We start from the raw sequence: 27327 nt of genomic DNA on the forward strand, positions 1-27327 counted from the left end.
ACTCTAAAGTTGGTCATGGTAATGGTTTTATTTCATTTAAACATGCATCAGATTACAATTGAATGCATCACATAATCAGTTCACAGTTCCACATGTCCAAAAGGAGTAGGAAGAAGCAAAGCTTAATAAATCCTACCCCTCCATCTGGTACTTTTACAATCAGTAACTGTTACATTTGTTCACTTCCTGCTTTCCTAATATAGTTTAAGATTTTTTATTTTTATTTTTATTTTTATTTTTATTTTTATTTTTATTTTTATTTTTATTTTTATTTTTATTTTTATTTTTATTTTTATTTTTATTTTTATTTTTATTTTTATTTTTATTTTTATTTTTATTTTTATTTTTATTTTTATTTTTATTTTTATTTAATAATGCACCTCGTACCAAAGTACGAGGTGGTATGACCATACAATGACATAATGCAGGGGTCTCAAACATGCAGCCAAATGCGGCCCGCAGGACGCTAGTTTGAGGCCCCCGCCTTGATATGAAAGTTTAATTTTAGTGCGGCCCGCGCAAGTTTGATATGGATGCTGTATGGTATCATGTACCCAGAAAAAAATATTACGTTTGATTAATGTTCATGTTAAAGGTTAAATAACTGTTAATAGTTATCCTCCCTATCCGTGTGGAAGTGGTAAGTTTTTGGCTATTTAAGTTTAAAGGAAATAATTTGAAGGCTACCGTTTAGGTCGCTAGCTCTCTAGTTTCCGAGTTAGCATGTGTCTCAAGACCCTGCAGTTGCGCAATATGTTGTAAATAAAAAGAGTATAAATGTGGCTATAGTCGTGTTTTGTCATGTCTACAGGGCTCTAATAATGCTTTGTTAATTTTAATCTGAAAAAAATAATTTGTCTACCCACCAACTATATGTGGTTTCTTAAGTTTCTATTATTTGCCGTTTTATTATTATTATATTTATTTATTACTGATTGATTGATTTTCTTTATTCTTGATTTGTTTATTTATTTTCATCTTATTTTGTGCAGAAAAAAATTACGATATTTGAGAACAGTGGAATGTTTTATCAGAGCTTTTATTGTAGAAAATCGGATCCAAAGCACTGAAAAAGTTTGTATATTTTTCTGTTTTTAATAAATGCGTTTTTTTTTGGGGGGGGGACCTGATGTGGCCCAGCCTTGCCCAAACCTTAGCTCCAGTGGCCCCCATGTAAATTGAGTTTGAGACCCCTGACATAATGGGTACCATAGTAAGTGTCAATATAGTGATATATATAGCACATCATGACTGGTTCAAGACAAGTTCAAGTCAAAAGTTCTAACCTAAGATGGAATCAAATGGTTTCTGAAACGTTAGGACTGTTGTCACTTTTGGGATACTGTAGTTGGTGGTATTATTATTATTATTATTTTTTTAATTAACCAGCATGACGGCGACAAGCGATTTCTCCCATCATCGCTGATGGGCTGCCACAGTGTATTGTAATTTGTCCTTCAGTTTAAGTACTTGATACAAACATTGCAATGTCCTTTTCAAAACACTAAATTAGCTTTCTGGCTGACTCTTTTCTCAGCAGGTGTTTGGTGTCTCTTTTGGGTTATTCTACCTTGCAAAGTATGTGCTGTTGCTAGTGGTGCTAATACATGATAGTCATGGTCAGGGAGGGTGGGGGGGGGGGGTGTTTTACAGCATTCATTGACCCTGAAGGATTTTTGAGGGAGTTATATAAGGGCCTCAGTGTTTGTATGCGCTCCATGAAAGCACACTTGAGGCTTGCCGTGCTTTCTTTTTTGTTTGTTTTTAATGGAGATGTTTTTTTTATAGTGAGGCTGGTTACAGAAAGGGCCAGGGCCTTGCACAAGAGACACAGGGAAGGGGAGGGGGTTGATGCCTCATGAGTGGCCGCCCTCTAATGGGAGCATAAAGCCCTGACCCGTTGTGTCGTCACTGTTTTGGTGCCTCCCTTTTTAAGTTTTCCTGTATGTTTTTGTGGTCTGCAGGGAGACATTCTCACTGTCATCAGACGTGTGGATGATCACTGGATTGAAGCCAAACTGGGCGATAAAAGTGGAATTTGTCCTCTGCAGTTTACTGAGGTGAGTTTCTGCTCATCGTCTCTGGATGTGATTCATTCCCGGAGCACTTCCAGGTTCCTTCGTCTCCTTCCACTCAAATGTTTTGATTCATCCCTAAGTGTCACTCCTTGGCTGCAAAGTGCTGAGGATAGGGGAGCTCATCTTTGTGAAGCCCTGCCGTGTGTGCAGCCGCTCATTAGCGAGCGACTATGTGGCTTAGTCAGGTTTGCAACACTTGCTTAGCGAGCTGACTGACATTTGTTTTCCTTTGAGCTCCTTGACTGGACACTTTGGTAATGGTAATGGTTTTATTTCATTTGAACATGCATCAGATTACAATTGAGTACATCCCTTAATCAGTTCACAGTTCCACATGTCCAAAAGGAGTAGGAAGAAGCAAAGCTTATTAAATCCTACCCCTCCATCTGGTACTTTTACCATCAGTAACTGTTACATTTGTTCACTTCCTGCTTTCCTAAAACAAATGTAAGTTTTTTTCATTTTTTTAATTGTATTAATTTTTATTTGTATTTATATTATATATATATATTTTTTTTAAATTAATTATTAATTTATTAATTATTCTTTATTTTATTTATTTATTTTCTATTATTTTATTTATTGATTTTTTTTAGGTGATTTGAGGTTATTTTACAAGGTGAAATGACCATCCAATGCCATAATGGGTACCATAGTAAGTGTCAATATAGTGATATATATAGCACATCATGACTGGTTCAAGACTCTTCATCCTTGTATTTAGCAAACATCAACTGTGCATTGTTTGAAGTCCTTACTCAATCCATTCCATAGTTTGATTCCACAGGGGTCTCAAACTCAATTTACTTGGGGGCCACTGGAGCTAGGGTCTGGGCGAGACACGGCCGCATCAGGTTTTCCAAAAAAAAAAAACGCATTTATTAAAAACAGAAAAATGAATAAACTTTGCTTTGGTTTCGATTTTCTACAATAAAAGCTCTGATAAAACATTCCACTGTTCTCAAATATCTTACTTTTTGTTTTTCTACACAAAATAAGATGAAAAATAAATAAACAAATCCAGAATAAAGAAAATCAATCAGTAATAAATAAATAAATATAATAATAATAATAATAAAACGGCAAATAATACAAACTTAAGAAACCATATATAGTTGGTGGGTAGACAAATTATTTTTTTCAGATTAAAATGAACAAAGCATTATTAGAGCCCTGTAGACATGACAAAACACGACTATAGTCACATTTATACTCTTTTTATTTACAACATATTGTGCAACTGCAGGGTCTTGAGACACATGCTAACTCGCAAACTAGAGAGCTAGCGACCTAAACGGTAGCCTTCAAATTATTTCCTTAAACTTAAATAACCAAAAACTTACCACTTCCACACGGATAGAGAGGATAACTATTAACAGTTATTTAACCTTTAACATGAACATTAATCAAAAGTAATATTTTTCTTCTGGGTACATGATACCATACAGCATCCATATCAAACTTGCGCACTAACATTAAACTTTCATATCAAGGTGGGGGCCTCAAACTAGTGTCCTAGGGGGCCGCGTGTTTGAGACCCCTGATATAGAGAGTTTTCTGTGTGGGTTGTCAGAAAGTTGTCAGGGTGCGTTCTTTCATGAATTATCCTTACTGGCCTTTTTTGCAGTACATTTAGCGAGTGAGATTGCTTTTATAGTTATTAGCCCATATTTCCACACAATAAGTAAGATATGGTAGAACCAGAGAGCAATAAAGAGTGTGGAGTGATTTCTGATTGAGAACAAATTTTGCTTTGTTCGATACTGAAATATTTCTGGCCACCTTATGTTGTATATTTGTAATATGAGGTTTCCAGCTCATATTTTCATCTATTGTGACCCCCAGAAATGTATTTTTGTTCACTCTTTCAATGTCCACATCGTCTATTTGTATTTGCTGGTACGTGTCCTTTCTGCTTCATGTGGTGGGCTTCACATGTTGGCGTCTGAGTTTCCTCACTTGTCGACTGTTTTATCTCCCATCTTTCCTCATTGACTTTCCCAAGCACTTCCCCTCCCCTTGTCTTGTCGTCTCTCCTCCTTACTCCACCGTGTCTTTTCTCCTCAAGCTCCGCCTCAGCAGTCCTCCAGTCTTTTTTTTTTACCTCTGGACTCTTTCATCCTCCTCTTCCCGCTCCTCCTTGTGCCGTGCAGCCAGGCGTGAAGACGCAGTAATGCTTTCTCTGCTCGGATGGCATAACAGCACATCACCGTGGTGAGTGAAAGCATTAACCCTGCCATGCCTGTCTGTTAACGCTCTATATTTCACCTTGCCTCCCACTCGTCTCTCAGCGCCGCTCCATCCTTCCAGGCTTACTGGCTGCTACTCAGCCTCCCGCCCGCCCGTCCAACAAGTTGGAGTGGGTGAGCGGAGCGGATGAGCGGCCGTAGTTAGACAGCTGCTTCACTGCTCGGCACTCAGCATGTCAGGTGTTAGTGACAGGTTAGACTTTTGAGAGGCTCCCCTTGTTTAATGATGGGCTGCAAGGACCTGACATCTGCATCTGTCTTTTCCAGCTAAACTCTGTAGCCGCTAAACTGCTGGAGGGAAAGAATCCGAGAGGGAGTGATTCGGCGGAATATCAGCATCGGACCGGAAGCAGGGGCAAAGAAAAGGCCCCAGAGGCATCCAACAGGACCGCCAACCATCGCATCACGCACGTTCCTGCAAAGACGGCCCCCTTAAACTCTCACAAACAGCCGAGACCAAGCAGCTGCAACTTTTCCCACTCGGTCACAGGAGAGACGAGCGTCAGCGGATTTAACCTCCAGCGACAGTCGCACCGCTCGTCCGTGCGGCCCCCTGCCCGTGGACACGCTCATCCCTCAAGAGTTAATTCTCAGCGAGTTCGACGGCACTCCGACGGCCCGCACAGGCACCTGTTACCGGTGAGTCATCATACCTCGAGATCTCATTCTTCGTTTTACTCTTTTGCAGTTTCTAAGCTTGATATTGTTGTCGTGAAAAACATGTGGCCGTCTGAGTCATGTTGTTCTCATGGATTCAGGGTGGGGGCCATTACAGTCAGGCTAAAGGAATGAAAACAGACAGAGGGGTGTTAACCTCAACGTGATTAAGTGTCACTGACTAAGACAAAACACATGTGGAAATGGGCGAGAAATGAAAACTGCTCGGTTAAAACATGGAGGGCTGAAGGTGAGCTGACTGAAACTTCAAAGCTTTGTAATCAAAAGTCCTGTAATCAAAAGTTTCTACCGCTTATCCTCACAAGGGTCGCGGGGGGGCTGGAGCCTATCCCAGTTGTCTTCAGACAGGACCCTGGACTGGTGGCTGGACTGCCAATCACAGGGCACATATAGACAAACAACCATTCACACTCACATTCATACCTATGGACAATTTGGTGTCGCCAATTAACCTAGCATGTTTTTGGAATGTGGGAGGAAACCGGAGTACCCGGAGAAAACCCACGCATGCACAGGGAGAACATGCAAACTCCACACAGAGATGGCCGAGGGTGGAATTGAACCCTGGTGTCCTTGCTGTGAGGTCTGCGCGCTAACCACTCGACCGCCGTGCAGCTTGGCAACACAACTGAGCACAAAAATACAGTTTTTAAATGAAACCTTTTATGATAGAGGGGAGGAGGGAAGTCCCCCCCCCCCCCACCAATACACAACTTAACTAAGATTAATTGACATCCAAAAGTCAGGAAAAGTCATTTTAAAAATGGGATAAAGCCATTTAAAGCTTTGGGGCTCCAGCAAACCACAGTGAGAGCCATTATCTACAAATGGCAAAAACATGGAACAGCGGTGAACCTTCCCAGGAGTGTCCGGCCAACCAAAATGACGCAAAGAGCGCAGCTGCGACTCATCCAAGAGGTCACAAAAGACCCCACAACAACATCCAAAGAACTGCAGGCCTCACTTGCCCCCCCCCCAAAAAAAATCAGAAGTAATTTTTCTTCAGATTTTTTGAAGCAATTAACCTAGCATGTTTTTGGAATGTGGGAGGAAACCGGAGTACCCGGAGAAAACCCATGCATGCACGGGGAGAACATGCAAACAACATGGCCGAGGATGGAATTGAACTCAGGCACTGCGTGCTAACCACTCGGCCGCCGTGCAGCCTACTATTATAACTCTATTTGTATATTTTTAGTAACAAATGAAATGAAAATAACTTTTTCTAGACCACTTCACTATTTTTTTTGGGTCGATATAGTTGGCTTTCTGACTGACACGGAATTGGTTGACTCCATAGACTTTATGAATGTCCCGTAGTTTGATTCTTCCTCCATGTTTCTGTGTAGTGTAGCATTAAACCCAATGGGATAGTGTCACGTGTTTACTTCTTTTGTCGATGTTCTGGCTTTGGGTCCTCTGGCTGGCTGTCATGCAACCACAACTTAAAAAATAAATATGTTTTTGGAATGTGGGAGGAAACCGGAGTAGTAGGCATTTATAAGCTTTTGCTTTAGCCTACTCCTTTTGGGCTTGTGATCAGATAGTTGAATACAAATGTCAATCATGGAAAGTTATAATTTGATTGATGTAAGAAATGCACTGTAAGGTTTTGATATATTTGCCCAAATAAAATTAAAAAAACATTTCCTTTGATTCGGTAAAAGTTTTGCCCCGCTGCCCTGCAATTATACATGTCACAGCATAAAATCCCACACCTCATGCAGGTCTGAAAGTGAGCTCCCAAATAGGGGAGATAATGACGGTATTAAAAAAAATGTGTGTGTGTGTGGGGGGGGGGGGGGGTGAGAGAATAACAAGATTTTGAGAGCTGCGTAAAGGCAAGAAAGTACGAAGATGAGGACAAATAAGAGATACTGTGGATTCAGCGTGTAGGAGGATCGGAGAGTCCCTCAGTGTGTCTGCTTATCTCTCTCATGCTGATGATGATGAGTCACTGGTGAAATTTGTTATATAACAGGACCCCCCCTCCCCTCACCCCACCCCCACCCTACGTTGCTTTAAAACTCCTTCCTCTTGACTAAGCAGGTACCATTCACTTGCACATCAACAGGCCAAGTAATAGCAGACAGACCTTGCCTTCTTAAAGGAGAGGGAAGGGGGGGGGCCGTCCCAAAACATGATGCCACCGATGCACACCCCCATCACCGAGGAGTCTCTTGATAACTCGATGTGCTTAATCTAATAGACACAATACAAGAGACGCCTTTTATAAAGTTATAGCAACCACGGAAACCTCCACCAATAAGCATACAGCGTTCATACTATTTTTTGGGGGGGGTGTTCATCTCAGAGTGTGATATGCAAATTCAGAGAGAAAGTGAAAGTCAAATTCAGCTCAGCACCAGAAAACAGTGTATACGTGGAAAGGAATATTCCAATCTCCTGTCTACATGCACCGCTATAATCAAACGGAATAGTCAATGGGACATGCGCAGTAAAACGTAAACAACATCACGTGATTCATCGAAGATGGCGGACGAGAGTGTGATGGGGGGGCGTCCACGTTAGCCACGTTTACATGAGATTTTCCTCTTTCCCAATGGAATCTTTCATTGCATTGCGGACTCCTGCAGAGCAGCTACACACAATAACCCGCACAGAAAGCTCTCTAGATCTTCCAGTATCTGCACCTATTCCAACTATATTTCCTTGGATTTCCAAAATGCTCTGTATTAATTTATTCCACCCACGGCCCACCACCAGGAACTCCCATTCCACTGTGATTGGACCCACTCAGCTTGTACAGAATTGCTTGTAGAGCAGGGGTCTCAAACTCAATTTACTTGGGGGCCACTGGAGCTCGGGTCTGGGTGAGACTGGGCCGCATCAGGTTTTCAAAAAAAAACGCATTTATTAAAAACAAAAAAAAACAACAACTTTGCTTTGGTTCCAATTTTCTACAAGAAAAGCTCTGATAAAACATTCCACTGTTCTCAAATATCTTACTTTTTCTTTCCTACACAAAATAAGATGAAAAAATAAATTAAATAAATAAATAAAATAAAATACATAAACAAATCAAGAATAAAGAAAATCAATCAGTAATAAATATATACATATATAATAATAATAATAAAATAAAACAGCAAATAATAAAAACTTAAGAAACCACATATAGTTGGTGGGTAGACAAATTATTTTTTTTCAGATTAAAATGAACAAAGCATTATTAGAGCCCTGTAAACATGACAAAACATGACTATAGTCACATTTATACTCAACATATTATGCAACTGCAGGGTCTTGAGACACATGCTAACTCGCAAACTCGAGAGCTAGTGACCTAAAAGGTAGCCTTCAAGTTATTTCCTTTAAACTTAAATAGCCAAAAACTTACCACTTCCACACGGATAGGGAGGATAACTAATTAACAGTTATATAACCTTTAACATGAACATTAATCAAACGTAATAATTTTTTCTGGGTACATGATACCATACAGCATCCATATCAAACTTGCGCGGGCCGCACTAACATTAAACTTTCATATCAAGGCGGGGGCCTCAAACTAGTGTCCTCGCGGGGCGCGTGTTTGAGACCCCTGTTGTAGAGCTTGTACCCGGCACCAACTGGATGGAGCTGGCGACTTCCTTCTCATAAAGCTCACTGTGAAGTTACAGCTCATCATTAGCCACGTTTACATGAGATTTTCCTCTTTCCCAATGGAATCTTTCCGAATGATGTACCAGAAAACAGTGTATACGTGGAAAGGAATATTCCAATCACCGCTATAATCAAACGGAATAGTCAATGGGGCATGCGCAGTAAAACGTAAACAATATGACGTGATTCATCGAAGATGGCGGACAAGAGTGTGATTACCACAGTTGTTGAGCCAGTTGCGACGCTTTTTTCAGTTCTTTTAAAGTTTGTATCAAAAACCGCCGTAGTCCAGTGATGACTGCTCGCCGCCATTTTCAAAACCTGACAGACGTCTGTGTGTTGCGTCACAGCTGAGCCATGCGCTGAAAGAACGCACCATGACAACTTTCCGATTGAGCAAGTACAAGATACCTCAATCGGATTGGAGAAAGGAATATTCCAACCCTGTGAATCCGATTATATATTCATTCGGATTGGCACTTTTCTTTCGGAACGGTTAGATTCTTTCTGTTTGAGCAAATAACCCGAATGGAATTGGAATATTTGGGTCCATGTAAACGTGGCTATTGTTACAAACCAATATTCATCTGTAGTCTCGTCCAAAAGGCTAAGACAAGTTTAAAACAGGAAAAAAAAAATGGACACACTCGGGAGAGATGCTCTTCATTGGGCAGCCTCGCTCCTCCAACTCCTTCAGTGTCCTCGGGACATTTCACATCGTTATTAATAAGCTGGCCTGTCTGTTTTCTCTTGCATTAAATCCTGATGAAATCAGATAATATTCCTCACATGTACCTTTTTGAGCTTTTACTCACTCTTCAATAAGTGACCTTGATCCGTGTGGGAGGCTATGAAAATGGAAGCCTATCCCTAAAGATTACATAACACGGCTTACACTTGAACTGAGGTTTGTAAATGGACATTTCAGCACATTTCCTACTCCATAAATTCATGATTACAAATTATGCAAACACGGATTCATCAGACAGAATTTTTTTTCCTCTTCACAAGCCAGGGTAACAACAATAATTGGTGACCAGTTGGTGCCAGTTCGCGCTAGTGTCGCCCATAAGGTGTCTAGTGGCGTGCAGTGGCTCCAACTGGCTCGTGGTGGCCCGTAACGGCGGCAAAAATTCAGTTTAGCGGCAAGAGAATTTCAAAATGTTTCGAATTTTCTTCCCGCCATTTGCAATCAGCAACAATCAGCGCCACTAAATGGAACCAAATGTTGCAAACAATCCACCTATTGAAATCCCCATGGCGCGCTCCAAGTTGGGCCACTGGATTGGCCCCAGTTGGTGCCAGTGGCTCGCTGTGGTTCATTGTCCGCTTCCAGAACCCAAGTTGGTTTAAGCTAGAGGTCGCTAACAGATGGCCGGACATTTTCCTTCAGGATTCTTTGCTAGACTGTAGAATTCTAGAATTACTATCCTGGCGCAACAAGACAGCTCCAGACCGTCACACTACCACCGCCGTATTTTACTGTTGGTATGATGTTCTTTTTTTGAAGCGCGCTGTTAACTTTATGCCAGAAGTGATGGGACACACACCTTCCAAAAGAAAAATTACTTCAGATTTTTTGGGGGGCAAGTGAGGCCTGCAGTTCTTTGGATGTTGTTGTTGTGGGGTCTTTTGTGACCTCTTGGATGAGTCGCCTCTGCGCTCTTTGCGTCATTTTGGTTGGCCAGACACTCCTGGGAAGGTTCACCGCTGTTCCATGTTTTTGCCATTTGTAGATAATGGCTCTCACTGTGGTTTGCTGGAGTCCCAAAGCTTTAAATGGCTTTATCCCATTTTTAAAATGACTTTTCCTGGCTTATGGATGTCAATTAATCTTAGTTAAGTTGTGTTTTGGCGGGGTGTGGGGGACTTTCCTCCTCCCCTCCATAATTAAAGGTTTCATTTAAAAACTGTATTTTTGTGCTCAGTTGTATTTCCATTGACTAATGTTTACATGTGGCGGCATGGTGGTCGAGTGGTTAGCGCGCAGACCTCACAGCTAGGAGACCAGGGTTCAATTCCACCCTCGACCATCTCTGTGTGGAGTTTGCATGTTCTCCTCATCATATTCATATCTAGAGGGCTCTAATCCTGTAAAAAATGTATGTTGAAGATCATAAACAAAATTTCCATGATCTAACTACTGAAATATATCATAATATATTATATTTTATTATATATTATAAATTACTCAATTCCATCCTCAGCCATCTCTGTGTGGAGTTTGCATGTTCTCCCCGTGCATGCGTGGGTTTTCTCCGGGTACTCCGGTTTCCTCCCACATTCCAAAAACATGCTAGGTTAATTGGCGACTCCAAATTGTCCATAGGTATGAATGTGAGTGTGAATGGTTGTTTGTCTATATGTGCCCTGTGATTGGCTGGCCACCAGTCCAGGGTGTACCCCGCCTCTCACTTGAAGACAGCTGGGATAGGCGCCAGCACCCCCACGACCATCGTGAGGGAAAAGCGGTAGAAAATGAATAATGTTTACATTTGGTTGATGATCTGAAACATACTTTTTCACACCACTGTAAGTGCATGATTAAACATCTTCCTGCCCACACAACAGCATTTGCATTCAGTGCGTCATTTGGCTCATGCATACTGCTGACGGGATCGTAACCTCCTAAATAAAAAAAAAAGTCCATCAGGAAGGGGGCAAACACTTTTTCTAGCTATTTGTTCATTTAAGGCACACAGAACAATGAACAACTTCATGCTGTTACCTTTTCTCTGCATTGTACCCACTGTGGTTGTTCACATGAGGCGTTTGAGTGCCTTATGTGCATCTCAGTTTTTCTTGTTAATGTGGTTAAGGTTTTTTGTTGTTTTGTTTTGTTTTTTTAATTCCTGTAGGGCGGCACGGCGGTTGAGTGGTTAGCGCGCAGACCTCACAGCTAGGAGACCAGGGTTCAATTCCACCCTCGACCATCTCTGTGTGGAGTTTGCATGTTCTCCCCGTGCTCCGGTTTCCTCCCACATTCCAAAAACATGCTAGGTTAATTAGCGACTCCAAATTGTCCATAGGTATGAATGTGAGTGTGAATGGTTGTTTGTCTATATGTGCCCTGTGATTGGCAGGGTGTTCGCCTGAAGACAGCTGGGATAGGCTCCAGCATGCCTGCAACGCTCATGAGGATAAGTGGTACAGAAAATTAATGAATAATCTCAATTTACAAATTTATTAATTATGATTAATCACCCTGTGTAACTATGTCAGCCACTGTAATTAATTACTGCAATGCTGCGATTGGCTGCCAACCAGTCCAGGGTGTACCCCGCCTCTCGCCCAAAGTCAGCTGGGATAGGCTCCAGCACCCCTGCGACCCTCTTGAAGATAAGCGGTAGAAAATGAATGAATGAATATTATTATTATTATTATATATTGCAATACTGCGATTGGCTGCCAACCAGTCCTGGGTGTACCCTGCTAAGTCAGCTGGGATAGGCTCCATCATACCCCCGCAACCCTATATATTATATTATTATATACTGTGATCGGCTGGCGATTAGTTCTGGGTGTACCCCGCCTCTCGCCCGAAGACAGCTGGGATAGGCTTCAGCATTCCTGCGACCCACGTGAGGAAAAAGCGGTATAAAATGAATGAATGAATGAATTCCTGTACACCCTACGGCAATCTGTGTATGCATACCCCACTTCGGGAACGTAGGGCTTAGTTGAACGTTATAGTTTCATTATAAACTTTATTTCATGGGAGCAGTTTTGTGTATGTGGTCTCCCCCATTGTAAATCCAGCGTAGCCAGCGCCGTATCATTGCACGTCGCAATTGCGTGACTGCTGCTCGAGCCTTCTTGTATCTGATAAAAAGCACACCAAGAATAGAAAACGGACACAGGGAAGTGAAAGGGATCTAAATAATTGAATACATGAAGAATGTTAAGCTTCTCTTACGTATTACTTGCCAGGAGTTAATAGCGTTGAAAAATGGCTAATTGCCGTCATTTTGTCAGGAATTTGGTCACAGTATAAGCTATCATGGTGAAATCATACACACACACAAACACACACACACTATGGCTGTGATTTACATCAATCACCTCTGAAAGCTAAAATGCCTCCCGGTCTTACTGAATGCAAGCTATCTTCTTCTTACATGTGCGCCTTGCAGCACTGCTTTTCATAAGCAACTTTTAGGTCATTTCAATGACTCCTTAGTAATTATGGCTGACGTTATGTTTAGCTTTTCTCAATACAAGTGTAGCGTATATGCAAGGCTGCCTAATGGCCAGAGAGCCCCGGGATCCAAGCACCTGATATAAAGGGAACTTCTTGCTTCACCGCCCGCCTATTAATTCTTTAAGCACTAGTAGCTTTAAATAGCATCCAGCCTCAAATAGTTCTCTTTTCAACACACGCACCTCGTTGTTGGAGTTGACTAAATGATTAAATGTCAAAATCAGGTGCCTATACACCAGGGTTCTCAAACTCAATTTACTTGGGGCCACTGGAGCTAGGGTCTGGGCGAGACTGGGCCGCATCAGGTTTTTCAAAAAAACAAACAAAAAAATGCATTTATTAAAAACAGAAAAATGAATAAACTTTGCTTTGGTTTTGATTTTCTACAATAAAAGCTCTGATAAAACATTCCACTGTTCTCAAATATCTTACTTTTTATTTTCCTACACAAAATAAGATGAAAAATAAATAAACAAATCAAGAATAAAAAAAATCAATCAATCAGTAATAAATAAATATAATAATAATAATAAAACGGCAAACAATAAAAACTTAAGAAACCATATATAGTTGGTGGGTAGACAAATTATTTTTTTCAGATTAAAATGAACAAAGCATTATTAGAGCCCTGTAGACATGACAAAACACGACTATAGTCACATTTATACTCTTTTTATTTACAACATATTGCGCAACTGCAGGGTCTTGAGACACATGCTAACTCGCAAACTAGAGAGCTAGCGACCTAAACGGTAGCCTTCAAGTTATTTCCCTTAAACTTAAATAGCCAAAAACTTACCACTTCCACACGGATAGGGAGTATAACTATTAACAGTTATTTAACCTTTAACATGAGCATTAATCAAACGTAATAATTTTTTCTGGGTACATGATACCATACAGCATCCATATCAAACTTGCGCGGGCCGCACTAACATTAAACTTTCATATCAAGGGGGGGGCCTCAAACTAGTGTCCTGCGGGCCGCGTGTTTGAGACCCCTGCTATACACTCTAAGAAGTTAGAATATAAGACTGATAGGCTGATGGGCAGTATTTGTATGTTATGGTTACTTTATTGAAATAAAAGAGAAAGAGACATCAACATTTGTGAGGGTAATTGCATCCACACCATTTCCATTCCTTATTGGTCCATGGTATGTTCTAAATATACAATTTAACAAGAAAACTAAAAAAAAAATCTGTAATTTTACAAGTCGAGAGAGAAATTCAAAGAAAGTCAAAATACTGAGAGAAAAATTATCTATTGAGAAACATTCATTCATTCATTTTCTACTGCTTATCCTCACAACAGTCGCCGGGGTGCTGGAGTCTATCCCAGCTGTCTTCGGGCGAGAGGCAGGGTACACCCTGGATTGGTGGCCAGCCAATCACAGGGCACATATAGACAATATACTTTTTCACCCATTGTACATCACAAACCTGGGATGCAGTTTTTTCTTGAACCATATATAATATCTTTACAAAATATCCAAATGGCCCTTAAATGGTTTCGTTGTCCACAGTTTGGACACCCCTGCTACACACAGTTGCATAAATGCCGTAAATACTAGCAGTAAATATGAATAGTGGTGAGTATTAGAGTGTTGCAATAAACAAGAACTGTAGGCTGATTGAATGAAATCAAATAGAGTGTAAATGACCATTAACCATGCTGTGCTTTTTACTGTCACACTTTGTATCACCCCAATCTCTCAAGGTGATTTTTGGACTGACGTAATACACTGTGCTCGCCATTTTCTATCTTTAGAAGCCTGAGTCAGGAAATATTTTCGTCCATTTAACAAAAAAAAAACTCCAACCTTTATCTGTCAGTTATAGAAGAAAACATTGCATCATTCAGCGTAATTCAGACATGCCAAGGATGAGCTTTAAGTGAATTACGTACCGTCATCATTTTATAGCCATTCAAAGCATCTCCTTGCCTCATACAAAGTAAATAATATTCATGCAGTTTTGATGAACACTCTTAAAAGGTATTAACTCGTTCAATGCCAACACTTTGTCAAACGACAACCACTTCAGTACTGGCCATTTTAGACCTTTTTGACTGATCCTTCAAGGCAACACATATTTTGTCCTATGGCTATATGAACATGGAACCTACCAAAAGATTAGACTCTCATCTTTCATCAGAAAAAAAAGTTTGTTTTTATCTTTTTTCATTCTATAGTCATCAGCAGTAGAGCATACTAAAGGTAAGTTTCAGGGAAATATCAGTTCCCAAATAAAAAGGGAGGAAAACAGCTTTGTTTGACATCATTCATTCATTCATTTTCTACTGCTTGTACTCACAAAGGTCCCGGGGGTGCTGGAGCCTATCCCAGCTGTCTTCAAGTGAGAGGCGGGGTACACCCTGGACTGGTGGCCAGCCAATCACAGGGCACATATAGACAAACAACCATTCACATTCACATTCATACCTATGGACAATTTGGAGTCGCCAATATCGCCGGATACTGTTGCAGCCATAATCCACTCCAAACTAAAACTCAACTCTGAACCCCAGACGTCACTTCCATGTCAAAAAAAAAACAACAGGCACAGGTTTTATTTATTTTATGGTATACTAAATTGGGTAACACAAGCATAAGCGTGACTCTAGGGTTGTTATTTCACGTCTAGAGGGTTCTAATCATCCATCCATAGACAAACAACCATTCACACTCACATTAATTGGTGATTATTCATTCCTTCATTTTCTACCGCTTATCCTCACAAGGGTTGTGGGGGTGCTGGAGCCTATCCCAGCTGTCTTCAGGTGAGAGGCGGGGTACACCCTGGACTGGTGGCCAGCCAATCACAGGGCACATATAGACAAACAACCATTCACACTCACATTCATACCTATGGACAATTTGGAGTCGCTGATTAACCTAGCTGTGAGGTCTACACGCTATTTACTCGATGCAGCCTCATTGGTGATTAATCGTGATTAATTAATTTGAAAACTGATTTATTTGATTAAAAATGCTGATTTGACAGCCATACATGTACCGATCTGATGGTGTCAATCCAAACTCCTCATTGTCATTGGCTGTGTAGGTGTACCTAATGTTGTGGCCGGTGACCTCTGGTAAACTACTGGAATTTCCCAACATCACCCTGACTCATTTGCTCGGAGTGAGCGGTGGTTCAAAAGGTCACCCCTCCTCTTAAATAACTTCAGTACGATGATGATTTTGGCTGTGTCTCGTTACAGAATGAGAAGATGTCCAACGAGGCTCCGCCCAACATCTCCATGGCTCTGTTGAACCCCCAAATGTCTTCCTCCTCGGCAGACAGCAAAAACTCCAGCACACAGCAGCTCTCCATCAGTGTGTGAGTCCATGATTTAAAAATGCACATTATTGATTATGGATTACCAAAAGTTAAAGACGATGAAACAGGTGATCAGGTATGGCAAAGTGTTGCGTATGACATCACAATACCTCTCGGAATAAGCCAAAGAAAAAGCTAAACGCATATGTCGGCATGGGCTGGTTACCTTGTTTCAAAGTATGAAAAAACGACAATTTGAAAGTCAGTATAATTTTCCATCAAACCATTCATGCGGTATGAGACAAAATTGAGGTCCCTCGTTTATCACTGTTATTGTTCCAGACACTTAGTCACATTTACACTCCTATTTTTTGTTTAAAACACATTTCTCAACTGTAATTGGGCGGCACGGCGGGCGAGTGGTTAGCGCACAGACCTCACAGCTAGGAGACGAGGGTTCAATTCCACCCTCGGCCATCTCTGTGTGGAGTTTGCATGTTCCGTGCATGCGTGGGTTTTCTCCGGGTACTCCGGTTTCCTCCCACATTCCAAAAACATGCTAGGTTAATTGGCGACTCCAAATTGTCCATAGGGATGAATGTGAGTGTGAATGGTTGTTTGTCTATATGTGCCCTGTGTACAGGGTGTACCCCGCCTCTCGCCCAAAGACAGCTGGGATAGGCTCCAGCACCCCCGCTACCCTCGTGAGGAAAAAGCGGTACAAAATGAATGATTGAATGAATATCAGTTTTCAAACTAATCACAATTAATCACCAATGAGGCTGCACGGCGGTCGAGTGGTTAGCGCGTAGACCTCACAGCGAGGTTAATCGGCGACTCCAAATTGTCCATAGGTATGAATGTGAGTGTGAATGGTTGTTTGTCTATATGTGCCCTGTGATTGGCTGGCCACCAGTCCAGGGTGTACCTTGCCCCTTGCCTGAAGACAGCTGGGACAGGCTCCAGCACCCTCACGACCCTCGTGAGGATAAGCGGTAGAAAATGAATGAATGAATAAATGAACTGTAATTCAAAGGCTACGTTATCACTTCAGGGCAAGCTAGCTAGCTTCCAAATGATTTATCCTAACTTGAAGGTAAGTGAGAAGCTAAAAGCAAGAATGCTATACTAACATATGGTACCTCACTCCTCAGGTGTGCTGTGCTGTACTCCTATAAGCCGCAACGGCCGGAGGAGCTGGAGCTGAGGAAAGGCGAAATGGTGGGAGTCTACGGGAAGTTCAAAGAAGGCTGGCTGCGTGGGTTGTCTCTCAGAACGGGCAAAGTGGGCATCCTGCCCAGCAACTACATCACTCCTGTGCTCAGGTGAAAGGTCACGATCCCTGACGGCGGTATGCATGAGCCAAATGACGCACTGGATGCAAATGCGGTGCTGTTTGTGTGGGCAGGAAGATGTTTCATCGTTCTCTCACTGTGGTGTGAAAAAATCTTTGCCGCCTTCCTGAATTCTTATTTTTTTGCATGTTCCATCCATCCATCCATTTTTCTTCGCTTATCCGGTTCTGGGTCGCGGGGGCAGCAGTCTTAGTAGGGAAGCCCAGACTTCCCGGTCCCCGGCCACCTTCTCCAGCTCCACTGGGAGGAGAAGCGGCTCTACTCTGAGCTCCTCCTGGATGGCTGAGCTCCTCACCCTATCTCTTAGGGTGAGTCCAGCTACCCTACGGAGGAAACTCAATTCAACCGCCATCTCATTCTTTCGGTCATGAGTAAGGATCGACTGATACATCGGCCGGCTGATATATCGGGCCGATATTTGCGTTTTTTCCTTGTATCGGTATCGTCCGATACGCGCGTGGGTTCGCCAATGTATTTTTCCACCGCATGATTTAAAGTCAGGCATTCGCGGGGGCAGCCAAATGCGGCCCGCAGGACGCTAGTTTGAGGCCCCCGCCTTGATATGAATGTTTAATTTGTTTTTGATTTGCCTATTTATTTTTACATCTTATTTTGTGTCGAAAAATAAAAATTAACATTAAACATTTATTTAATTATTTAATAATAAATAAAAAATAATTTGTTAATTTGTTTCATTTGTTTTTTATTTGCTTATTTATTTTTCTGTCTTATTTTGTGTCAAAAAATAAAAATTAACGTTAAAAATTTATTTAATAATTTAATAATAAATAAAAATTGATTTGTTAATTTGTTTCACTTGTTTCATTTGTTTTTTGATTTGCTTATTTATTTTTCCATCTTATTTTGTGTTGAAAAATAAAAATTAACATGAAACATGTATTTAATAATTTAATAATAAATAAAAATTAATTTATAATAATTTATTATAATTTAATGTTTTATCAGAGCTTTTGCAAAGAACCAAATCACTGAAAAAGTGGAGGGTATAGCAGAAGCATTGAAGACTATTATATTATATATATATTTATTAAGATTTAAGTAATATTTATTAATATTTTTGTTCTATTTTTCTTTTTCTTTTTTTTCTTTTATTTATATATATATATATATATATATATATATATACACACAGTGCATCCGGAAAGTATTCACAGCGCTTCACTTTTTCTACATTTTGTCATGTTACAGCCTCATTCCAAACTGAATTAAATTAATCTCTTACCTCAAAATTCTACACAAAATACTCCATTATGACAATGTGAAAAAAGTTTTTTTTGACATGTTTTGAATTTATTAAAAATAGAAAACAAAAAATCACATTTACATAAGTATTCACAGCCTTTGCCATGAAGCTCAAAATTGAGCTCAGGTGCATCTTTTTTCCACTGATCATCCTTGAGATCTTTCTACAGCTTAATTGGAGTCCACCTGCAGTAAATTCAGTTGATTGGACATGATTTGGAAATATAATAACTGTCTATATAAGGTCCCACAGTTGACTGTGCATGTCAGAGCACAAACACCAAGCATGAAGTCAAAAGAACTGTCTGTAGACCTGCGAGACAGGATTGTCTTGAGGCACAAATCTGGGGAAGGATACAGAAAAATTTCTGCTACTTTGAAGGTCCCAATGAGCACAGTGGCCTCCATTATTCGTAAATGGAAGACGTTTGGAACCACCAGGACTCTTCCTAGAGCTGGCCGGCCTTCTAAACTGAGCGATCGGGGAAGACGGGCCTTAGTCAGGGAGGTGACCAAGGCCCCAATGGTCACTCTGTCAGAGCTCCAGCGTCTGTGGAGAGAGGAGAGCCTTCCAGAAGGACAACCATCTCTGCAGCAATCCACCAATCAGGCCTGTATGGTAGAGTGGCCAGACGAAAGCCACTCCTTAGTAAAAGGAACATGGCAGCCCGTCTGGAATTTGCCAAAAAGCACCTGAATGACTCTCAGACCATGAGAAACAAAGTTCTCTGGTCTGATGAGACAAAGATTGAACTCTTTGGTGTGAATGCCAGGCGCCATGTTTGGAGGAAACCAGGCACTGCTCATCACCAGGCCAATACCATCCCTACAGTGAAGCATGGTGGTGGCAGCATCATGCTGTGGGGATGTTTTTCAGCAGCAGGAACTGGCAGACTAGTCAGGATAGAAGGAAAATGAATGCAGCAATATATAGAGATATCCTGGATGAAAACCTGCTCCAGAGCGCTCTTGACCTCAGTAGACTTAGCATGTACCTTGACCATATAGACAGTAGACATTAGCACACAGCCAAGATCTCAAAAGATTGGCTTCAGAACCACTCTGTGAATGTCCTGGAGTGGCCCAGCCAGAGTCCAGACTTGAATCCGATCGAACATCTCTGGAGAGATCTGAAAATGGCTGTGCACAGACGTCTCCCATCCAACCTGATGGAGCTTGAGACTTATTGCAAAGAAGAATGGGCAAAACTGCCTAAAGATAGGTGTGCTAAACTTGTGGGATCATATTCAAAAAGACTTGAGGCTGTAATTGCTGACAAAGGTGGATCAACAAAGTATTAAGCAAAGGCTGTGAATACTTATGTAAATGTGATTTTTTTGTTTTCTATTTTTAATAAATTCAAAACATGTCAAAAAACCTTTTTTCACATTGTCATAATGGAGTATTTTGTTTAGAATTTTGAGGTAAGAGATTAATTTAATTCAGTTTGGAATGAGGCTGTAACATGACAAAATGTAGAAAAAGTGAAGCGCTGTGAATACTTTCCGGATGCACTGTATACGTATATATATTTTTATTTTTTTAACCTGATGCGGCCCAGCCTCACCCAGATCCTAGCTCCAGTGGCCCCCAGGTAAATTGAGTTTGAGACCCCTGATCTAAACCCTTCTATACTTTATTCACAAGTGCAGTTTTATTAAAAAAGAAAATATATATCTATCAAGATATCAAGATTGAATTTGATCTTTTCCTGTTTAAATTTATCCCGGGTGCGTTGCTTCAGCGCATGCTCGGATATGACGTAACACGCAGATCCAGACATATTCATAACCCCGCTTCCTGTATGCTATAATGCTACACAGACAAGCGCTTTTGCTGCATGACTTACACAAAATAAACAAAGTTAGGACACTGATAAACTTACTGCTTAGTCTTACCAACCCATGTTCACAAAACAGTACTTCATTTCATTTTCTACCGCTTTTCCTCACGAGGGTCGCGGGGGTGCTGGAGCCTATCCCAGCTGTCTTCAGGCGAGAGGCGGGGTACACCCTGGACTGGTGGCCAGCCAATCACAGGGCACATATAGACAAACAACCATTCACACTCACATTCATACCTATGGAGTCGCTAATTAACCTAGCATGTTTTTGGAATGTGGGAGGAAACCGGAGTAAACTCCACACAGAGATGGCCCAGGGTGGGATTGAACCCTGGTCTCCTAGCTGTGAGGTCTGTGCGCTAACAACTCGACCGCCGTGCCGCCTATTGTTATTATCATTATTATCATTATTGTTATAATCTTTATCATTATTACCATCATTATAATCATCATTAATATTACCATTTTCATCATTATAGTTGTAACAATTTTTGGATTTTTTTTATTATTATTTAATTTTACAGACTTCATTGCTTCTTGTAGAGTGCTGTATCATTCCATCTGTTGTTTTCTGAAATCCGCAGTATTTATGATTTTATTGTCAATTTATTAGCCCACTTTTTCCCCATAAGTGTAACATTTACATATCATTTTCTGGATTGCATGTGTCTAAGAACTTGAAGAACTTGAGACTTTGTCTGAACAGCAGACCAACTCAAACATCAGTATCTTCTTGTTAAGACCTACCTTGAAGTTTTTAGACGTGCTTTTTAGTTTGTGTGTGTCTAATCTTGTGCATTAAAAAGTAAGGTTTTTATCTTTATCCGAATGTTTTTCATTTCCTGATTGCAGAACTTCGGCCAGACTCGTGGAGACCAAAGCGGCGAGCTCGTCCTCACATCACAGCACAATAGCAGGAAAGAAACCCACCTCTGCCAGAAATCCTGCTGTGGTCCTTGCTCTGGATAGGGTGAACAGTGATGGATCACAACATTCAGCAGGACAGGTCCCACCTGGACCAAACGGAGCACAGCACGCAATGTCATCCGCAGGCACCGGAAAGTCATCCTTTTACGGGAGCTCGCAAGGTTGGGAGACAGTGAGGCGGTTCTTTAACCCGCATAGAGGTGAATGAACAGCAGCTCTTCACATGAAAAATATGTCAGTTTCTCATTCATTAATTTTGTTTTTTTTTTTTCAGTATCAAACCCTTTCAACCATTCGTCCAATTTGAATGTACCCTCCAACTCGGAGCATTTTGCTCAAGTGCAAGCATCAGGCTACTCACCCACCATGCAGAGAAAGAAACACGGTGGAATTCTATCCAGCTCTGGAAGAACAGCCGGTTGGATGACTGAGCCAACAGCGCTCTCTGCTGCCCCCCACCTGAAAGACAGGGACTTCACTTACTCACATGAGGTGGGAGGACATCATCATCATCACCATCATCATCAGCATCAGCATCAGCATCATGAGCGACAGCCGTCCAATGGCCCTCAGTCCATTCTTATCCGACCCGATTCACACAAGAGCACTTCAGATAAGGTAATAGTTCATCTTTCAGTTCTTTTCTGTTCATTTAAAAAAAATCAGTCAAAATATCCAGCTAGGAGACCAGGGTTCAATTCCACCCTCGGCCATCTCTGTGTGGAGTTTGCATGTTCTCCCCGTGCATGCGTGGGTTTTCTCCGGGTACTCCGGTGTCCTCCCACATTCCAAAAACATGCTAGGTTCATTAGCGACTCCAAATTGTCCATAGGTATGAATGTGAGTGTGAATGGTTGTTTGTCTATATGTGCCCTGTGATTGGCTGGCGACCACTCCAGGGTGTACCCCGCCTGGGATAGGCTCCAACACCCCCCGCAACCCTTGTGAGGATAAGCGGTAGAAAATGAATGAATAAACACTAAATGACATTGTGGTGCGACAGCACGGCGGTCGAGTGGTTAGCAGACCTCACAGCTAGGAGACCTGAGTTCAAATCCACCCTCGACCATCTCTGTGTGGAGTTTACTCCAGTTTCCTCCCACATTCCAAAAACATGCTAGGTTAATTGGCGACTCCAAATTGTCCATAGGTATGAATGTGAGTGTGAATGGTTGTTTGTCTATATGTGCCCTGTGATTGGCTGGCCACCAGTCCAGGGTGTACCCCGCCTCTCGCCCCAAGACAGCTGGGATAGGCTTCAGCACCCCACGCGACCCTCATGAGGCAAAAGCGGTAGAAAATGAAGGAATGAATGTTAAAATATCCAAAATATTAAGAACCCTATTAATAATCAAGGAAGTCACCTCTTAATTAATCGGGTAATCTTTTTTTTTTAGCCCACACTAACACTTTGAATGGTGAACATCACCATTTTTACCTTTGGAGTATTCGATGTGCGTTCGACTACATTGGCTTTGTTGATGATGAGGGTCATGGATTATTATTGTTTTCATTGTCTTCAACTGTCAACATATGTAAACCTATATTTTTATCATTTGGCTGAAACTGTGTGTTCTCCGGGCGGCACAGCGGTGGAGTTGTTAGCGCGCAGACCTCACAGCTAGGAGACCAGGGTTCAATTAAACCCTTCACCCTCGGCCATGTCTGTGCCATCTCTGTGTGGAGTTTGCATGTTCTCCCCGTGCATGCGTCGGTTTTCTCCGGGTACTCCGGTTTCCTCCCACATTCCAAAAACATGCTAGGTTCATTAGCGACTCCAAATTGTCCATAGGTATGAATGTGAGTGTGAATGGTTGTTTGTGTATATGTGCCCTGTGATTGGCTGGTGACCAGTCCAGGGTGTACCCCGCCTCTCGCCCGAAGACAGCTGGGATAGGCTCCACCCCCCCCCCCCCCGCCCCTTGTGAGGAAAAGCGGTATAAAATGAATGAATGAATGAATGAATGTGTGTTCTCCATGTTTCCAGCCTGCCAAGTCAGTGCGCTTCGTCACAGATGATGATCCCCCACTTCCCCGGCTTCGGACCTCCTCATGGTCTTCAGGAAGCCAGGTTCCCTCCAGTTTCGCACCAGCGCCTCCTCCACTGGAAGTATGGGCCCCATCTCTCACCTTGGGAAGAGACGGACCCGGCATCATTCTCAAAGACGGAAAAGCTCCATCTCTCAGGAAAGGCATGGAAACGGTACCCTCGGACCTCAACTCTAACCCGCAAAAGACGATGACACCCCAGTCGTCGCTATCAGCCGTGTCGGCTCAGTTCAGCCCCACCAGGTACTTTGAGCATTTCTTGATAGATTCATGACTGGAAACACATGAAAGATAACCATGTTTTGCTTCTTCAGACACAGAGTGACCACGACACATCTAGCCCAGATGGACGCCGAGCTCAGTCTGCTTCAAGGAGAACTGGTCCTGGTCCACAGACCACGACCAGACGGCCGGGTTCTGGTTACTCAGGAGAGCAGCGGCCAGACGGGCCTTTTTCATAGTAGTATTCTTCACGGTCTGGAGAGACTCAGTTGACTCTTAGTGGAATGAATATAGTTTCTATTTTCTGACGGTTTTAAACTACATGAGATTTCCATGAAGGGTTTAGATTTTGCCATGTGCTCGTATTAAAACGACAGACCTATATTTTGTGTTTTTCAGTGTCTGAGCATGTACTCACGTGTACTGAGAATTTGCACAAAAACCCACCAAATGGCTGTTCCCCTCTTTCTACCCATGTTACATGCAGTACACTGGTGAGTGCCTTTGTCAAAACTCACACAGAAAATACATATATTATGTAAAGTGAAATATCTATACTTCTGTAACAATAAACGGTACCTAAGACCACCAACAATTGCGTGTCCTGCTTGCTTAATGGTCCCCTATTATGCAAAACAAGAGATTTACAGTATACAGTATAACACACATTCTCCGATCTTATTAGTCCATCTGTATTCTTAATATGTATATTTTTAACCAGAAAATGGTGGTGGGTGGGTGATCTCGCTGCCACATTGTGTCTTTTGGGGACAAAAATGACGTCTTCAATGAAGATATAAAGTAACCTTAAATGTTTATTTACCCCTTTCATCATTCATATGTATATGGATTTTGAATTGTTTTCTGCATGTATTTTGTTTATATTTTTGGCTTTCTGGAACTGATTAATTTGAATTACATTATTTCTTAGGGGAAAAATGTCTTTTTATGTGGTTAGCTTTTGTTTTGGTTAGAGTCGGACCTTCTGAAATGAATTTGTGACATTAACCAAGGTTCCCTGGGATCTATTATTGTTATGTTACACAATAGCACTTATTGGAGCCACACATTTACATTATTTCTTATTGGGGAAAAATGTATTTTTATGTGGTTAGCCTTTGTTTCGGTTAGAGTCGGACCTTCTGGAATGAATTCGTGACATTAACCAAGGTTCTATGGGATCTATTATTGCTATGTTACACAATAGCACTTATTGGAGCCACACATTTACATTATTTCTTATGGGAAAAAATTATTTTTATGTGGTTAGCTTTCGTTTCGGTTAGAGTCGGACCTTCTGGAATGAATTTGTGACATTAACCAAGGTTCTATGGGATCTATTATTGCTATGTTACACGATAGCACTTATTGGAGCCACACATTTACATTATTTCTTATGGGAAAAAATTATTTTTATGTGGTTAGCTTTCGTTTCGGTTAGAGTCGGACCTTCTGGAATGAATTTGTGACATTAACCAAGGTTCTATGGGATCTATTATTGCTATGTTACACGATAGCGCTTATTGGAGCCACACCTTTACATTATTTCTTATGGGAAAAATGTATTTTTATGTGGTTAGCTTTTGTTTCGGTTAGAGTCGGACCTACTGGAATGAATTTGTGACATTAACCAAGGTTCTATGGGATCTATTATTGCTATGTTACACGATAGCACTTATTGGAGCCACACCTTTACATTATTTCTTATGGGAAAAGTGTATTTTTATGTGGTTAGCTTTTGTTTCGGTTAGAGTCGGACCTTCTGGAATTAATTTGTGACATTAACCAAGGTTCTATGGGATCTATTATTGCTATGTTACACGATAGCACTTATTGGAGCCACACATTTACATTATTTCTTATGGGAAAAATTTATTTTTATGTGGTTAGCTTTTGTTTCGGTTAGAGTCGGACCTTCTGGAATGAATTTGTGACATTAACCAAGGTTCTATGGGATCTATTATTACTATGTTACACAATAGCACTTATTGGAGCCACACCTTTACATTATTTCTTATGGGAAAATGTATTTTTATGTGGTTAGCTTTTGTTTCGGTTAGAGTCGGACCTTCTGGAATGAATTTGTGACATTAACCAAGGTTCTATGGCAGAGGTAGGGAACCTATGGCTCAGGAGCCAGGTAGGGCTCTTTTGATGACTGTATCTGGCTCTCAAGCATTTCTTACAACAAAAAAAAATATTTTTGCTAACATTTTAAAGTAAACATCACAGAAATGACTGTTAAAAATAATATTCAAAATCAACAACTTTCTTATGCATTTTAATTCATCCATCTATATTCTGCTGCAATATGGCCAACCATATCTATCTTTCCTGATGATATTTTCCAGGTCAAACACCAAAACTTGATTATTACTGGGTAATGCTGTAGTCTACCTCGGTCATTGAGATGTCAAAAAAACATGTAAATGTAAACTTTCCTCCTTTAGTCAAATAGCTAAAGCTGCAGAACCAAGCCTTCTGACGAAGATGGCCAAAAGAATGAAATACGTCTACGGAGTACGGTGCAAAACTATGCAGCAGCAGAAGTTGTATTAATGGCAACAAGTATTTGATTTATTATTAGACACTGCGCTGCTCACGAAAGTGTGCTGGCCACACCCCATTGGCGTGGGGTAGTGTGCCTGGTCTACGTAATTAGAGCCCATTATCTAAAACTGTTGGTCTTACATAAAAATGCACACATTTTATTGCATTCGATGTTTAAAAAAAATGTATATGGCTCTCACAGATACACATTTTAAAATATCTGGCCTTCATGGCTCTCTTTGCCAAAAAGGTTCCCGACCCCTGTTCTATGGGATCTATCACTGCTAGGTTACACAATAGCACTTATTGGAGCCTTACATTTACATAATTTATTATGGAAAAAAATTATTTTTATGTTTTTAGCTTTTGTTTCGGTTAGAGTCAGACCTGCTGGAATGAATTCGTGACATTAACCAAGGTTCTATGGGATCTATTATTGCTATGTTACACAATAGCACTTATTGGAGCCACACATTTACATTATTTCTTATGGGAAAATGTATTTTTATGTGGTTAGCTTTTGTTTCGGTTAGAGTCTGACCTTCTGAAATGAATTTGTGACATTAACCAAGGTTCTATGGGATCTATTATTGCTATGTTACACAACAAAAACTTATTGGGAGTCACATAATATGGACAAACGGCTTATTAGCATTAGAGCTACACGCAAACACAAACATGTCCAACTGTAATAATACTAAGTTTAGACACTCCAACAGTAGTTTGTATGCAGACAGCTGCTTTGAGGGGAAAAAATGTTATTTAGTTGCCACCAATTGAACCTAAAAAAAAATAAAAACCTCTTTCAACCTGTTGACTTTTATTTCTGAAAATCCTGGACACATGTATCATCACTAAGATGAAATGAAGCAGATAAAGGTTCGTCACATACCTTTCGTTTATGACACAAATAGATTAAAGACCAGGTTAATTCAGTGTTGAACATAAATGTCAAAATGTAGTAAAATGGCAGCTCAATTTACAGTAAGAACCCCGCTGCCCAG

General features: G+C 41.1%; 1 protein-coding gene across 2 annotated transcripts in view; it reads left to right on the forward strand.

The window, feature by feature from the left end:
- Positions 1 to 24367, forward strand: part of sh3rf2 (SH3 domain containing ring finger 2) — a 36768-nt gene extending 12401 nt beyond the window's left edge. Inside the window, exons 4-11 of one of the 2 annotated variants that reach the window (XM_058063135.2) lie at positions 1965 to 2060; positions 4595 to 4966; positions 16056 to 16174; positions 17269 to 17439; positions 21428 to 21702; positions 21777 to 22120; positions 23490 to 23794; positions 23866 to 24367. In XM_058063135.2, coding sequence (XP_057919118.2) covers positions 1965 to 2060; positions 4595 to 4966; positions 16056 to 16174; positions 17269 to 17439; positions 21428 to 21702; positions 21777 to 22120; positions 23490 to 23794; positions 23866 to 24046 — 1863 coding nt within the window. In that variant the 3' untranslated portion in view covers positions 24047 to 24367. The remainder of the gene's footprint in view (positions 1 to 1964; positions 2061 to 4594; positions 4967 to 16055; positions 16175 to 17268; positions 17440 to 21427; positions 21703 to 21776; positions 22121 to 23489; positions 23795 to 23865) is intronic. The other variant, XM_058063137.2, reaches the window with a different exon arrangement.
- The last annotated feature ends 2960 nt before the right edge of the window (positions 24368 to 27327 follow it).

This window comes from Doryrhamphus excisus, linkage group LG22 (assembly GCF_037039965.1).
Source record: "Doryrhamphus excisus strain RoL-2023G ecotype Guam linkage group LG22, RoL_Dexc_Guam_v1.1, whole genome shotgun sequence".
NCBI lineage: Eukaryota > Metazoa > Chordata > Actinopteri > Syngnathiformes > Syngnathidae > Doryrhamphus > Doryrhamphus excisus.